At 47.9% G+C, this 16,292-nt stretch overlaps 1 protein-coding gene across 1 annotated transcript in view; it reads left to right on the top strand.

Annotated features, from left to right (window-relative positions):
* LOC130203913 (ankyrin repeat and fibronectin type-III domain-containing protein 1) overlaps nt 1–16,292 on the top strand; it is a 161,668-nt gene that overhangs the window by 76,551 nt on the left and 68,825 nt on the right. The window contains exon 5 of the mRNA XM_056430374.1: nt 2,086–2,126. Coding sequence (XP_056286349.1) covers nt 2,086–2,126 — 41 coding nt within the window. The remainder of the gene's footprint in view (nt 1–2,085; nt 2,127–16,292) is intronic.

The following is a 16,292-nucleotide window of genomic DNA, read 5'->3' as shown; positions in this document are numbered from 1 at the left end:
GAGCAGGAGGAAACCCGACTGATTCATCCACCAGTTAAACTGATTTATGATCCTTATTTTCGCGGAGAAATGATTGTTTTAAAAACGGAAACAGTGTCAAACCGTACTGCCGCGGTTTGACACTCAGAGGAGTGTAAAAACACAGTCAAGTGGACAGAGATGGAGTCTCAGGCGGCGTATTCATGTTTCAGTCCCGTTCCGTTGCTTCAGCCTCTCAAGTAGTGCCCCCCCCCCCACAGACCAGTGTTTCAAATGGAGGACCCCCGCCTGCCCTCCTCCCCGTGGCAGAGTGGCGCTGCCGGTGGGGGGGCGGGGAGGTGAAAGGTCAGCCTCTCCTGTCCCCGCCAGCAGGATGAAACTCACATGCAGACCTGAGCGCACAGAGACGTCAATCGCTGGTCAAAATGTCACCGCACACATAAAAGCCTGCAAGCACGCGCACACGCACACACACACACACACACACACACACACTCAAAACACCGGTTTCCTCTGATGTTCAGTTTTAGATTCAAAGGCAGGGCATGCTTCCTCTCTTCTTTTTTGAATGGGGCTCCATCTTGAAACATCCGTAGTTATACGGCGACCTCGAGTGCCTTGAAAGGCGCCTTATAAAATAAATGTACAATTATTGTTATTATTATTATTATGCCTTTCCCGCCCCCTCACGAAGGGTTTGGGTTGGCCGAGTGGCGTTCTTCCGTTCTTCTCCATTCGATGAGCAACAGGTCTGCCGGGTGCTCTCTCTGCCAAAGGCCCCAATGCATGCTGGGACCATCTTCATTTGGCAAATGAGCGGCGTTGGAGTCAGTGCACGTCTGTGCTGAGCAGGGCTCGTGAGCCTTGAAACCACATCGCATGGTTTTGTGTTTTGGTCATGACAGAAAGATGAATTGTCCTCCGTGCCGAAGAAGAAAATACACAAAACAGCCGACGCGATTTCACTCCGGGACCGCCTCCAGCCGGCGATGAGGGCGACGATGTGGGCGGCGATGAGGGCGGCGATGAGGGCGGCGATGTGGGCGGCGATGTGGGCGGCGATGAGGGCGGCGATGTGGGCGGCGATGAGGGCGGCGAGGGCGGTGATGGGCGGCGATGTGGGCGGCGATGTGGGCGGCGTGGGGCGGCGATGTGGGCGGCGTGGGGCGGCGATGAGGGCGGCGATGAGGGCGGCGATGTGGGCGGCGATGTGGGCGGCGATGAGGGCGGCGATGTGGGCGGCGATGAGGGCGGCGATGTGGGCGGCGATGTGGGCGGCGATGTGGGCGGCGATGTGGGCGGCGATGTGGGCGGCGATGAGGGCGGCGATGTGGGCGGCGATGTGGGCGGCGATGTGGGCGATGTGGGCGGCGATGTGGGCGGCGATGAGGGCGATGATGTGGGCGGCGATGATGGCGTGCATTTGCGGCGAGCTTCTTGTGCGTGCGCTGCCGCCGGTCCCAGCACGTGTCACCGCTGAGGCCTGTACGCCTCCAGGAGAAGCGAACAGCAGGGGGCGTCCGATGTGTGTGTCTGTGCATCGGTGTGTGTTTTCGCGTCAGCGCTCGGTGCAGACGGGCCTCATAAGTCGGCACCTGGAGTTTCTGATCTCGACCGTCTCCGATCGCCACGGAGACGGCCTTTACACTTCCTGAAGTCGTTGGCCTCGGCTCGCATTCAGACGTATACCTACACGCCGCGTGACGATGAACATAAAATGGTTTTTTTCAACACATTTTTCAGAACAGCCAAGCCCACATGGTTATGACAACAAACCTCTGACCGGTGTTGCAGCGTACCTCTGTCAGATGGCAGTGAAATGGAAACTTTGACCATTTTCAACAGGTTTTGCATCGTTGCATTTCGAGTGATATGAGCAGATGAACATTATTTGTGAGTGTCCGCCGGATAAAACAAAGCAGATGAGCAGGGAGCGCTGGGCGGCGAGACGGGAAGCCGAACATCGTTCAGACCGTTCAAATCGCAATGATGCGAAAGCCTGTTGAAAATCAGCAGAGCCCCCCCCCCCCCCCCCAGGATGCAGAAACACAACGGTTCTGTCTTAGCTGTTGATTGTAATGTCTGTTTGTCTTCTCTTGTTTCCAGAGTCTGGGCTCCGCTGACCGAAAGGAGAATCAGCACAAGAAGTAAGTGCCATCTGTTCCCCTGCCTGTGCGTCCCTCCAGACATCCTTCAACTCCGGAAAACAGAAAAAGAGACTCGGAGATGGTTGAAAATCAACGTCTCCCACACACGTTATTGTTGGGATTACATAAATCATCTCTTGCCATGGTGACAGCAGCCACTACATTCACCATTCACACTTCACAGCGTCATGAAGGTCAACACCATGTTGCTGTTTTCTCACTACGTTAACGTCAGGTTTCTGAAACTAAGCTTGACTTATATACGACACATAGAAACGTTAGCGTAGCGTATCGTGTCATTGTGGCGCGATAAAAGTTTATTTCAACGAGTTCTTCATGGTCCGACCCGAGGAGTCGTCTGTGCTCGTGCGGTTGATGCTGCATTCACGAAAAATCAGGCAGACGGAAATCAACGAAATTCCATTTTAGTGGAGGAGAGGCGGACGGTGAACTCAGGTGAGGTCAGCAGAGAACACCGGGAATGGAAACCACCGAGCGTCAACTTGTCGCCGTGCTCGGTGATGGAAGTTTGAACCTTTAAGCAGGGTTCGTACGGTCATGGAAAACCTGGAAAAGTCCTGGAATTTTAAAATGGTCATTTCCAGGCCTGGAAAAGTCAAGGAAAAAACTTAAATCATAAAAGTTTTGGAAAAGTCATGAACATGTGTTATAATCACTTGTTCATTCACGCCGAGTTTACAATAATTAATATGTTTTTAAAGAAAGACGCTCAAAATATAAGCCGGCGTACGCTCTCAATACGCAACATGTTCTACATTGTTCATGTTTGTACCGAGATGTCAGTTTGGTCATGGACATTTGGTTTAAAGTCCTGGAAATCCATCGGTCAACGTGTGTATGAACCGTGTTTAACATATTACAGAGGCTGTGTTTAACATTGTGAACATTGATAGAGCAGCTTTTGCATTTTGAAGATCCAGTGGGTCACCTCTACCTGAGCAGAGGCGTCCTCTCCGGCTGAGAGAGCTTCTCCTCGCTGTGTTTACATCGCTCGGCTGCTTTTAGTCGGCGTGCCGCCTCCTTCCTCGTGGCGCTCACAGGTCGTACGCCTGGAGCTGAGAGTGCGTCTGTCACGCCACCAAGACATCTGTTGTGTGTTTTATTCAGTCAATCAAATACAAGACAATATTATTCTGTATAATATACAAAACAGAAAGACTGAAAAGGTATAGGTAGAAGCAAAAAATGCTTTTATATTCCTATCCTAAATTAATATCAAATAAATCAGAAAATTAATATAAAATTAAGAAAAAAATAACATAGAACAAAACAAAAAAAACAACAACAACAATATATATATATATATAGTTTAAAAAATAATATGGAGATGTTCTTTTTTTACACATACATATATATATATATGCATACATATATACACATACAAACATACATATAGACATACTTCCACTTACATCTTCCATATAAATACGTTTCAATCCCATTTCTAACCCTCAAGAAGACATCCTCTGTGGGTTGCGGGACCTCTTTCACTGTGCACCACTCAGCCTGGTATCAACACAATAAGAGAGAATTAAGACTAATCGCCTCAGGGTGCTTTACAATAAGTAAAGCATACGACGTCCTTTGTACTATCCGACGCACGCTTTGTGGTTGAAGAAGCCTGACCTTTATATTCCCAGTTGTATATTTGATTAGAGTTCAGTGAGGACCCACTCTGTGTCCAATCTGCTGCTGGTAGATTTGCCCATTACCGCCATGCTGTTAATGCAAACTCACTCTGCATGAACACATGCACCACCGCGAGGAATATAAACCCTCAATCATCAGTGACTCTTGGCTTCGGTCATTGTCTTTGGGTCCTGGCGTGAAATAGTATAACTGTCAACGCGTTGCGTGGTTTCATAACTATTGTTTCCCAATAGTGAAACTCAACGGTTGGCCTTCGTCTTTCTTCCTGTATCTAAGTGTAATGTTAGGTTGTAATAGTTTATTTAGATTCTGTAGTCTTGAGCTTTAAATTAATACATATAGAAAAATGTTATAATAGGAAATATTAGGGAGAATATTGATATTATTAATGTATTATGAAGCATAGGAGGACTGTTTACTCTATGCAAATGATTAATTGATTAATGCAAATGGAAAGATTTAATGTGTGTTCATGAGAATGAATGTTAGTTAGTATTTCAGATTGTCGAAGCTGGTTGAAGCCGTGAAGTGACTTTAACAGGACAATAACAGACGGGACTTTTATTGTGAAAATACTTGTCTTGCAACTTGATCGGAAGTGATGTTTTGACCCGGGGGTCGTGAGGTTTTCACCCGGGGGTCGTAACGTTTTGACCCGGGGGTCGTGAGGTTTTGACCTGGGGGTCGTGATGTTTTGACCCAGGGGTCGTGAGGTTTTGACCTGGGGGTCGTGATGTTTTGACCCGGGGGTCGTGATGTTTTGACCCGGGGGTCGTGACGTTTTGACCCGGGGGTCGGGACATTTTGACCCGGGGGTCGTGAGGTTTTGACCCGGGGATCGTGACGTTTTAACTCGGGGGTCGTGAGGTTTTGACCCGGGGGTCGTGAGGTTTTGACCTGGGGGTCGTGAGGTTTTGACCCGGGGGTCGTGAGGTTTTGACCCGGGGTCGTGACGTTTTGACCCGGGGGTCGTGACGTTTGACCTATAAACTATGACAACCTGACAGTCTCCTGTGTGTTTGGAGCTCCTCTCTGTCCATGTAGTCAATCATACATAAAGATCAGTGGACAAATATTGATATAAATTTGATGTTATCATTATTCATTGTTTTACCGGCTCACCTGCCTCCCCTGACCGCACGTCCCTGACTCTTTCTGTCACACCGGAGCTACGCCGTCGTCTCACAGTGAGCCAGAGAGGGAGACGTCTGTTGCCTGGAGACGAGACTCGTACGGCGAGCGCGGGACGTCACGTTGCAGACGTCTTGCCCACGAGAAAGAGAGGTCGGGGAAGAGAAGCGTGTTCAGCGTAGCGTGTTAATGCCCACAGAAACAGCTGAATAAGCATAAAGGAACAGATACGAGCGGAATGAAAGGATAGCTTGCACACACACGGGCGTTCATGTTTTCCATCTCAGAAGGGTCATTCCCCTGAGGAGTCAGGGACAGAGCATACGGTTCCTCCAGAACACAAAGTGTGTGCTGGTTTGCTTGTGAGTTTTGGTATGTGATCTTTAATATCCCATCTGTATTATCTCTTCCTCTCCTATATGAACAATCTCTTCCTACGGGAAGATGATTATTAGAGGCTGTATCTTCAAAACTAATAATCTATGTCGAGAACATTTTATCTCAAAAGGTCAACAAAATGATTTATCATGATCAAAAGGGATTGTGTGGTCAGTGCTTTATCCAGCTCAGTCAGATGCATCATTTCTTATTTCTGTCCCCAAAGTGAAGGAGCGACACGTCGGCCGCCTCTCACTCATTCACTCGTCTTCGTCTTCATCTTCGTCTCGGCGGGTCAAGGATTTGAGCTTCTCTCTTCTTACCTCCGGATGAGATATTGCTCAACTCCTTTCCCCTCCATATGGAGATCATGATCATTAATCATTATTCTTTCCTTTTGAACCACCGCGACTCTCTTTTTTATTTTACGTGCAGGGCTCGATACCAGATGCTAATTATGACGGCGGTATGGAAGCCTCTACCTTTTGAAACGGCGCTGACTGCTCATGAAGGCATCTGTAGGAAAACCTGACTGTCTCTCCGATTTATGCAGACTGTACGGGGGGGGGGGGGGGGGGGGGCTTTGTGCTTTTCATGGAGCAAGGGATTTAGGCACGGATGTCAGGGAAAAGAAAACCTGATTAGACTAATTTATTCACGGGAGCAGGCCATGTAATTGTTCTCATATGGGAGTGACGTACTGTAGGTGTGTGTGTGTGTGTGCGTGTGTGTGTGTAAGAGGGAGATGTGTTCTTTGTGCTTGACTTATTGTTTAGTTGATTAAACTATAATCAAGTTCAGTGTCATTTCTCAGTTCCACAGTCGACTAACGTCTCGTCTGGCTAACAAGGTTAAATGTAAAGGATTATTTATAAGGTTAAATGTAAATATTATTTATACGGTTAAATGTAAAGGATTATTTATAAGGTTAAATGTAAAGGAGTTTCCTTCAGTGGAGCTGAATTGTTTGTGATTGCACAGAGTTCAGGTACACAGGCAACGGAATGTATTCTCTGCATGTAACCCCTCCTCAGTCATGAAGCAGAAGTGGGCTGCAGTGATGCGCCCGGGGAGCAACTGGGGGTTCAGTGCCTTGCTCATGGACACTTCCACTTGCAACTAATGGGGAGAGTGGGGATCGAACCGACGACCTTGGGGTTGCAGGACGACCCCCTGACCCCACTGAGCTACAGATAATTATATAATAATTTTCCTGGAGCCGCCATCTGAAGCACCACGTCTGTCATCGCTGGATGACCTAAAGATGAGAAAACTGTCTCTCAATCTCCATTCCTCTCGCTCTCTTTCCCCCGAAGACGCTGCGTCTCGGACCCGGCTGACGGTTGACGGACTTTCCTCCCGTCGGTAGCTGCTTGTTGCCGTGGTTACAGGGGACACAGGAGCCAAAAGCCCAGCGGTAGTTAATTCATGGCTATATCCGGCGTTTCATTCGGCGTACACTTCACGAAGTCCTGGACAAACACGGCGTCTCGTGTTCCAGATCCGAGGAGCAGCGGTGGGAGAGCAGGAGAACAAACGGCGCCACCAACGGGACGCAGCTCATCTCACAGAGTCGCTCACGTGACGATGAACGTGCATCTCCCGAGAAGAAGAAACAAGTTCTGTCGCTGCGTTTTGCATTAAAGTAAGAAAAGAGGAGAAAGTGCCAAACAGAGCAGAGAGATGATGATGATGATGATGATGATGATATATTTATTTGTCGTTTGGCAACACAGGCACAAAAGCACGAGAAAAAGAAAGGGTGGATGGTGAAACAGCACAACATGAGGGAAGAAGAGAAGAGAAAAACACCAACCTCCCCACCCCGAGAGGGCACAGTGTGTGGCAGGAAAAAAAAAAACAGCTAGCACAGCATACATTAGACATAACTTACAACGAGTAGGAAGGGAGGAGGTAATCCAAATCCATTGGGGGACAAAGGTCCAGCGCACCCCGCAGCGCCAGCACAGCGGCGCCGGTCAGCCCCGCTAAAAGCAACACGGGGGGGACAAAGAGGGTAGTGGGGAGCGGGATGGAAGGAAAGAGATATTGAAAGTTCGTGTTGTGGAATGTCTAAATCCCCCCCCCCAGGCCACAACAGACAACCACCTCGTAAGAAAGTGGTTGCCATGGATGGAGATGAAAGGTCCTGAGAAAAGGACCCAGCCAAAGTGTCTGTAGGGGAAGGGAATGAGAGAGGTTCTCACTTCAGCGATCAGGAGTTGTTGTTCCCAGTATTTGTTTAACGCCCGCTCCGCTGAGAGGAGGAACCAGGAGCCAAAGCAGATTGGTCTTCCAGGTTCCAGCTCCAGCAGCGCCATTTCGCCCACCACTTCCACCACTTTCCCCCAAAAAATCCATAAATCCAATTTCGTCGGGCAGCCTTAGGGGGTTTTTAACGCCGTCCCTGCTTTCCGTAATTCCGGCAAAACCAGATAAACCCCAAATCCAAAAAAAAGAAATCCTGTAATCATGTAATCATAGTTCAGAATGTCATCTACCTCCCCCACGGAAAGGCTGCTAGACACGACACTGTAACGTAAGACAAGCAACCAGCGGCAGACGGCAGGTTCAGGTTCCCAAGCTTCGAGCCGAGAAGGGAGAAGGGGTAAAAAGCAGGAGACCCCAGTTGGGAGATGATCAGTTGATCGTCCATGGTTTTCTCAAGAGAGAGAGGAGAGAGAGACAAGACAGAGAGAGAGAGAGAGAGAGAGAGACAGAGAGAGAGAGAGAGAAGAGAGAGAAGAGAGAGAGAGAGAGAGAGAGAGAGAGAGAGAGAGAGAGAGAGAGAGAGAGAGAGAGAGAGAGAGAGAGAGAGAGAGAGAGAGAGAGAGAGAGAGAGAGAGAGAGAGAGAGAGAGAGAGAGAGAGAGAGAGAGAGAGAGAGAGAGAGAGAGAGAGAGAGAGAGAGAGAGAGAGAGAGAGTCTCGGGAAGAAACCAGAATACAACTCTGGATGGAAAAACTTGAGAATGACCCACCTCCAACTGACATGGACCCCCCACTGAGAACCTCCCCCTGGCCAAGAAGCATCATGTGCTCAATGGAAAACACTCAACCGCCTTAGAACAAGAACGGGACGATCCAAAGATGCTCTGGTCAGATGGGGCTCCAAGACTGGCCCAACCAGCTGTGAATGTGGACAAGCAGACAATGGAGCACTGCCTTGTCTGCCCTCGACTACCTAAGCCTTGCAGCCCAAAAGACCTTGCAGTATTCAACAACAACGCAAAGGACTGTGTAAAGAAATGGGAAACTGCCATATAACTATCACGCTTCAGTGAAACGAAAAGAAGAAGAAGAGAGAGAGAGAGAGTGAGAGAGAGACAGACAGAGTACACACTACTCAATCTCATTCGTTACCAGCTAGGAGCCAAGCCCCTCCCCCTTCAAGGGCGCGCCAAGGATCACAAGGTGGGTCATAAAAACATTGCATCGTGGTCTCTATATTGAGTTTGCGGTTTTGAAGTGGCGTTGTGAGAATTATAATTCCCTTTATAGTGGACTGTATGTATCCCTCAATGCATCGTGAAGCCTCGTGCAAAACCAACGGCGGCTAACGGAGCATTATCCACCAATCAGGCTGAAGGAGAAAAGCCTCTCAACAAAAGAACAGCGTGACGGAGACTAATCCACGAGTTGTGGTGCGATAACTTTATTATTCATGCGTTTGAAGGAGAAAAGCCTCCGCGAGCTACACGGCCAGCTCCAGCCAGGAGAGAGCCGTCAAAGACAGAGAGACTCCCTGGCAGAGGGCTGGATCCTGGAATATGACGACTACCAACTACCCATGGCCCTGCTGAGACTCCGCCCACTGCTGAGACTCCTCCCACTCCTCCTCTCCACCTCCATCTGATGGATGGTGGAGGTCTGGATGGTGGAATATGCCGACTGCCAACTCTTCATCCACTCTGTCATCTTCATTGTGTTGTTCCTGTGTTTTAATTAGTGTGTAATGATTCCTTCTGGTCACATGACATCTATGACACCTGTCCATCCTGGAGAGGGATCCTCCTCTGTTCTCTCCTCAAGGGGTCTTACCTTTTACCCTGAAGGGTTGTTTGGGAGTTGTTCCTGATCCCATGTGAGGTCAAAGGTCAGGGATGTCTCTGTGTACAGATTGTAAAGCACTCTGAGGGGAATTTGTAATTTGGCTCTACAAATAAATGAATTGAATTGAATTGTTACTTTTGTTCGCTAACGTTTTGGGGAACTGCAGAACAAAAATAATGTAACTTACAAGATGACAGTCGACCACGGACACGTCCACCCTGTCCGATGAGAGGAGAGGAGGCGGAGCCCCGAGTCAGACGCCGTGCAGGAACTCCGATAGCCGGAGGACGTGTCGACGGGCCTGACCCGCGGTGTCCGGCTCCATCGTCTGAGGAACACGAGTTGGGTCATTTGAATGGATTCAAGAAGGGGGGCCGAGCGGGGGGTCTCCTCCCCACGGAGACAATCCAAGGCCCGTGATGTCAGAACGATGACGGATCGAGGATTCCCGCCGCGAGACACATTCCTTAATGTCTCCAGACTTTTTCCTCTTTTCACCTAATTTCTTTTCACAGGGTTTTGAAATCCCAGTGTAAATACATACTGAGGAGTATTTACAATCGTGGTCCTGGTGGTAGGAGAGGGAGCTCACTCTGCCGCCGGCTGAGGCTGCGGCTGTTTGTACAGTTCACCGTGTGCGTGTGTGTGTGTGTGTGTGCGCGCACACACACGTGTTCTCAACAGCCACGCGTGTTTGTACCCAAACTGTTGATCCAGTGTGCATTACACGAACGTGAAGAGTCTATAATCGGGCGATTATTAGTTGTGTGTGTGTGTGTGTGTGTGTGTGTGTGTGTGTGTGTGTGTGTGTGTGTGTGTGTGTGTGTGTGTGTGTGTGTGTGTGTGTGTGTGTGTGTGTGTGTGTGTGTGTGTGTGTGTGTGTGTTTGTGTGTGTGCTTATGATGTGGCTTGGCTGCAGGAATGGTGGGTTGTTTAAGAACTCTCCAAGAGGAGGCTGCCAGGCCAAAGAACTGAGCGGGCAGAGACAGCCATTGTTTTGGTAAGGCATCCTGGTTTTCTGTGTGTGTGTGTGTGTGTGTGTGTGTGTGAGTGCAAAAGGGAGAAAGCAAGCTTAATTTGGAGTACTTGCTATGCTCACTGCCACTCTAGCAGTGCATAGTCTTTTCCATTCTGGCTTTAGATACAAGAACACACACTCCCACACACACACGCACACACACACACACGTAATACACAAACACTCCATCCTCACCACCGCATTACCTGAGGGAATTCTCAGGCAAAGGATCGCTCTATTCTGTTGAATCCTTTACCAAACATCTCCTCCACATTTGAAACCACACGTCAAAAATGTGATCAGCTGTCCCAGAAACCGCTCGACACTCTGGATGCTCGTCGTTCTCAAGTTGAACAAATATGATCTCAGGATTAAACTCCCCTTTACAAACAAGCCAACTCAGCATTTCAGCCACAGACACCATGTTATGGTCACTCATGGACATTTTGAGTTCCAGTTGGCTGTGTTCTCCTCACCGGGCGACCCCACAGAATCGTCCTTCGCTTAACCTCCAACTAAATATCACTGGCTCTGCGGCTCGGTGGGAACCACAGCGGCGGCCGATCCGAGGTTCTACGCTCGCCAGGAGCCTCTGAAGTTGTTAAGCAGGGTTCGTACGCTCATGGAAAACCTGGAAAAGTCATGGATTTTTTAAATGGTCATTTCCAGGCCTGGAAAAGTCATGGAAAACAAAACTTAAATCATAAAAATTTTGGAAAAGTCGGGGAAATATGTCATAATCACATGTTCATTTACCCCGAGTTTGACATAACTAATATGTTTTTTAAAGAAAGACGCTCAACATATCAGCCGGCGTACGCTCTCAATACACAACATGTTCTACATTGTTCATGTTTATACCGAGATGTCAGTTTGGTCATGGACATCTGGTTTAAAGTCCTGGAAAAGTCCTGGAAACCCATCGGTCCACATGAGTCAGACCCGTGTTAGACCAGAGGCGAGTTCTCTCTCCTAAATGTTTTAACCACAGCAACTTAAGTTTCAACTCTCATCCTCGGCGTTAGCGCCCGAGCCGAGCGGCGTCCGAACCGTCCAGAGCCGGAGGGTCGTGGTCACGATGCACGTTGACTCGTTCAGATCCATCGCCAACGCCGGCTCGGCCCACGCCCTCCCTCCCTCTCTCTCTCTCTCTCTCTCTGTCTCTCTCTCTCTGTGTCTCTCTCTCTCTGTCTCTCTCTCTCTCTCTCTCTCTCTCTGTCTCTGTCTCTCTCTCTCTCTGTCTGTCTCTGTCTCTCTCTCTCTCTCTCTCTCTCTCTTTCTCCCTCCCTCCCTGAGGTTCCCTTCTGCTTTCCAGCATAAATAATCCCCTCAGTCTGCTGGCACAACCCTGATTAAAATCTCAACGCTGCGCTCAATTGTGGGTTGATTGTGTGTGTGTATGTGGGGGGGGGGGGGGGGGGGGGTGACACACAAGCTCAGACTGGAACACATGCGCTCGCCAGTGGCGTCCCTAGGCTAATGCATCAGCCGGATGTTTTTTAATTAGCCCCGAATGTTAATTTAAAAAAAAACAAATTTAACAAAATTTGGCACACAAGTGGTTAACACCTCCAGGTCCCACGTGACGTCATTCACCCAAAACAGCGGAGTCAGACTGGCAGCAGCAGGCGCACGTAACAGCAAGCTGCTGTCTGGTATGGAGGACTCAAAATGACTTAAGTATAAATAAATAAATGCATGAATAAATACAAGAATAAATGAATAAATGCTTAAATAAATGTATAAATAAATAAATAAATGCTTAAATAAATGTATAAATAAATAAATAAATACAAGAATACATGTATAAATACAGAAATAAATACAGCAATTAATATATATAAGTTATAACTCAACAGGACATCATTAAATAAATGTATTTCTACATTTCTGTATTTCTTCATTTATTTATATCTCTATTTATGTGTCCACACGTATTTCTTCATTTATTTATGTGTGACATTTACGTGTCCGTATATTCAAATGAGCTGGGGCGGTCCGAACCTCATTGTTGAACAGGATTGGTCAAGTCAGGGAGCAAGACAGAAGCAATCGATCCCTAGCACTTGGATCTGTAGACGAACAGCGTTTATTATGCATTCTTGTCTGTACATTCTAAATACTACTGTTGAGTCACGGAATGTAATTTAAGGATGTTTTCAGCCGAGAAATTAGTTGTTTAAGCATCAAATCTGTGGTCGGTTTATCGGTTTATACTTGTATAAAAGGGGATGTGACAATAAAAACTTGAAACTTGAAACTTGAGATTCAGTCTAATAAGGATTTATAACTTATATTTATTCATTCCTGTATTTATTTATTTATTTATACATTTATTTAAGCATTTATACATTTATTTAAGCATTTATTTATTCATTTATACATTTATTTAAGCATTTATTTATTTATTCTTGTATTTATTCATGCATTTATTTATTTATTTATACTTAAGTCATTTTAAGTCCTCCATAGTCTGAGAGTGTTTCTATGTCTAAACATGTCGCTGCTTCACTCTTCTGGGCTAAGCCCAGCGCCGCCGCTCCCATAACGCGCACTACGCGCTGCGCGTAGGGCACCAAGTCCTGAGGGGGCTCCACAAAATAGAACAAGAGGTATATTTAATATGCTTTGGGCACCAACATGGCGAGCAGCTGCACTGGCTAAGCCCCAGATGTATCAAAGTCCTAGAGACGCCCCTGGCGCTGCTCACACGCACTCCTTCGCCTCTTGTTGACCGTTTAGCGCGTGGAGGCAGCGGACCACGAGCCCTCACAGGCCGGCAGCCGCGATACGGGGGGGGGGGGGGTTAAGATCCAGGCTCCACGAGGTTTTATCAGCTTTTCTGTGTCCTGGAGGAGACCAGCTGGAGACTTATGGGGACTTTTATGAGGAGATTGTGTGGAGCGTTATGAGATTCTGTGCAGAATTATTAGCGGGCCGCGACGTTAGCGGACGGCGCGTGACCGCTGTCGGGTCGGCGGGTCGCTTCCTGACAGCAACGAGGCCGCCGGCCCCTCGGATACGTCCCGCTCCCCCGGACAACTTGAGCTTTATGATCTTACTCTCCTGGGTTGAGGCCCGCTGATGAATCAGATGTAAGGCTTCTGCTCAGCTTGGACGTGGGATGTAACGGAGAGTGAGAGGCCGTTTACCCGGCTTCGCTAAGGATGGGTCAAATGAGAGAAGGATTCCCCGATGGGAAACATGCAACGTGTGTTCTTCCTGTATGTGCTCATACGTGTCTGATGGCACCGTATGGAATACAACTGGTGCTTGTTCAATCGGGTGTTACCACATCTATCCAATGCGATATCTATTAAATTAGCCCAGATCAGTTTCCTCCGAATGACATCATTATCTCATCGCACCAAACCGAAAGCAACTGGAAAGAGAAGAACTGTCGGCGGCGCCACGTAGCGCCGCCCCTCTCTGCTCCTCCAGAAACAACCAGAGCACTTTGTCTGTCTTCCAATGCGCTTGTCAGCTCAATTCAAGATTAATATGATTGCGGATCCATCATCTGTGTGTCTCACAGTGTCGAGTCAGCCTTATGGCACACTTCAAAGCAGAGGGGGGGAACAGTATCAAGCCCAACACCACAGGGAGCCAACCAAAAGTGAGGAAAAAAAGCCAGAAGAATTCCTCCCTCATTTTTGTCTCCCTGACAAATTCTCTATGTGCCGATTCCGTGGAAAACAGGAGTGAGCGGGAGCGTCGTAATATACAGGCGAGAAGAAAAATAAGAAGATGAAAGTGCGAGTGTGACTCAGAGACGTGGAAATGAGATGGAAATATCTCTGTTTACCGTGGTGGGTGTGTGAGCAGCATATGAGAAGATGTGAGAACAGTCTCTTCCTTTGGCACGGAGCTTTAAGATGAAATCATCAACACCTGTAGTCAGGATGTCAAGATGCTAAACGCCTCCTCTCTTTTAGACCCACGTGGAGCCACAAGAATGACCCTCCTCAACACATTTGCTCGTATCATTTTGATGCATTATATCCGGCGGTCTTATTGTAATAAGAAGCCATCTTAATTCATTAGAGTGTGTCAGGTGTTATGCAACCGACTGCTACGCGATTGCTTCTCGTTTATTGACCCCCGCCGCCGATCAGACATTACGCCGTGAGCGACTCCGATAACGCACCGTCGTCCTCTCACGACTGACGCTAACGCTTGTTGGCGTGAAGAAATATCGGTACGTTTTATTGGCGGGACCTCGGTCCAAGGGAAATAAAAGCAGCCTCCACCACACAGAGAGACGTGCACACGGACACGGGGCTGGATGGAGATGGAAAACAAGGCTTTCTTTGAGCACATTTTAATTAGCAATGTTCATAGCTTGGCTGCGCGCTTTTATGATTGGACCGCTCAAAGCCTTTTTGTTTGCCTGATGAAACACGTGGAGGGGTCCTGAGTAACCGGGTTTGTGTGTTTGTGTGTCTGTGCGCCGCGGCCATTTCATTCGCGTGTATCTGTTCTCTGGGCGGCTGCCCACATTCCTCTCGCCGTATTGGACTTCCCTTGGCACGAGCAGGAGGCCTGAGCAGGGCTTTGTTTTTCCTCCTTTCCAAAATAGTTGTTTTAGGTAGACGGCCATTGCCCATAATTGCTGAACAGGGTCAGGTATTTGTGATTTACTATCCTGTCATTGCTTTAGTAATCTGACATGTGATCTGTGGTTAAGGGCCGCCCGGCCTCAGACCGACCACGTGGATTGTGTATTGCATTGCATTCCGCTGGTTTCAGTGTGTGTGTGTGTGTGTGTGTGGGGGGGGGGGGGGCTTTATAAACACACACAACCCTCTTTATTCACTGTGAAGCGTTGCTGACCGTTCAGTTTATTTGTAGAGCCAATTTTCACAAATTTTAAATTCCCCTCAGAGTGCTTTACAATCTGTACACATAGACATCCCTGACCTTTGACCTTTGACCTCACATGGGATCAGGAAGAACTCCCAAACAACCCTTCAGGGTAAAAGGTCAGAACCCTTCATGAGAACAGAGGAGGATCCCTCTCCAGGATGGACAGGTGTCATAGATGTCATGTGACCAGAAGGAATCATTACACACTAATTAAAACACAGCAACAACACAATGAAGATGACAGAGTGGATGAAGAGTTGGTAGTCGGCATATTCCACCATCCAGACCTCCACGGTCCATCAGGCAGACGGAGGTATCCAAATATGTATATGTGATGAATTGTTATCGTGGAGGTAATGCAAAACATAGTTTTATAGAATATCTTGATCAGAAGACAACGTGCAGCTCCAGCTAACAAAGGGTCTCACGATCATTTTGAATTGTTGTTATTATTTATGTCAAATAAAAAAATGACGATAATGTGATACTCTAATAATATTTTGATCACCAAGTTTTCAAAAAGATCTGCTGTAGGCACTATGCCAAAACAAGACATGACATGAATAACATGTCGGGGAATGAGGCGTGTTAATATCTCAACCTACTTCAGACATATTTCTCATGTTGTTATTCTCATGTAGTTTTGAGTTGCGCTGGTTTGTAGTTCTAACTCTGCTCTCCAATAGCAGTGGGCTACTGAGTGGGCTACCGGGGCTACGGGCGGGGGCAAAGCGCCGAGTCGGCAGCTTTGCGCCGTGTGCGTGAACAATGAGTTCTGATGCAGAATCTGTTGTGCACATGAATACCCCTGAGCAGTTAATTGCTGCCATGGCAACAGTACAGAGAGGGTTAGGGACATTAGGTGAGCTGTTTGCAAGAAAGCGATCCTTCAGAGTGACAGTGTGTGTGTGTGGGTGTGCGTGTGTGTGTGTGTGTGTGTGTGTGTGTGTGTGTGTGTGTGTGTGTGTGTGTAAGCGTAGGTCAACATTTTCTCCGTATCGCCACACAAGCCTTTCAGTGCTGACAAAAGCGCTCTTGTGCTGCAGGATTG

Source organism: Pseudoliparis swirei, chromosome 13 (assembly GCF_029220125.1).
Source record: "Pseudoliparis swirei isolate HS2019 ecotype Mariana Trench chromosome 13, NWPU_hadal_v1, whole genome shotgun sequence".
Taxonomy (NCBI): domain Eukaryota; kingdom Metazoa; phylum Chordata; class Actinopteri; order Perciformes; family Liparidae; genus Pseudoliparis; species Pseudoliparis swirei.
Note: the sequence above shows the minus strand (reverse complement) of the source record. Positions and strands in the feature narration are given on the sequence as shown.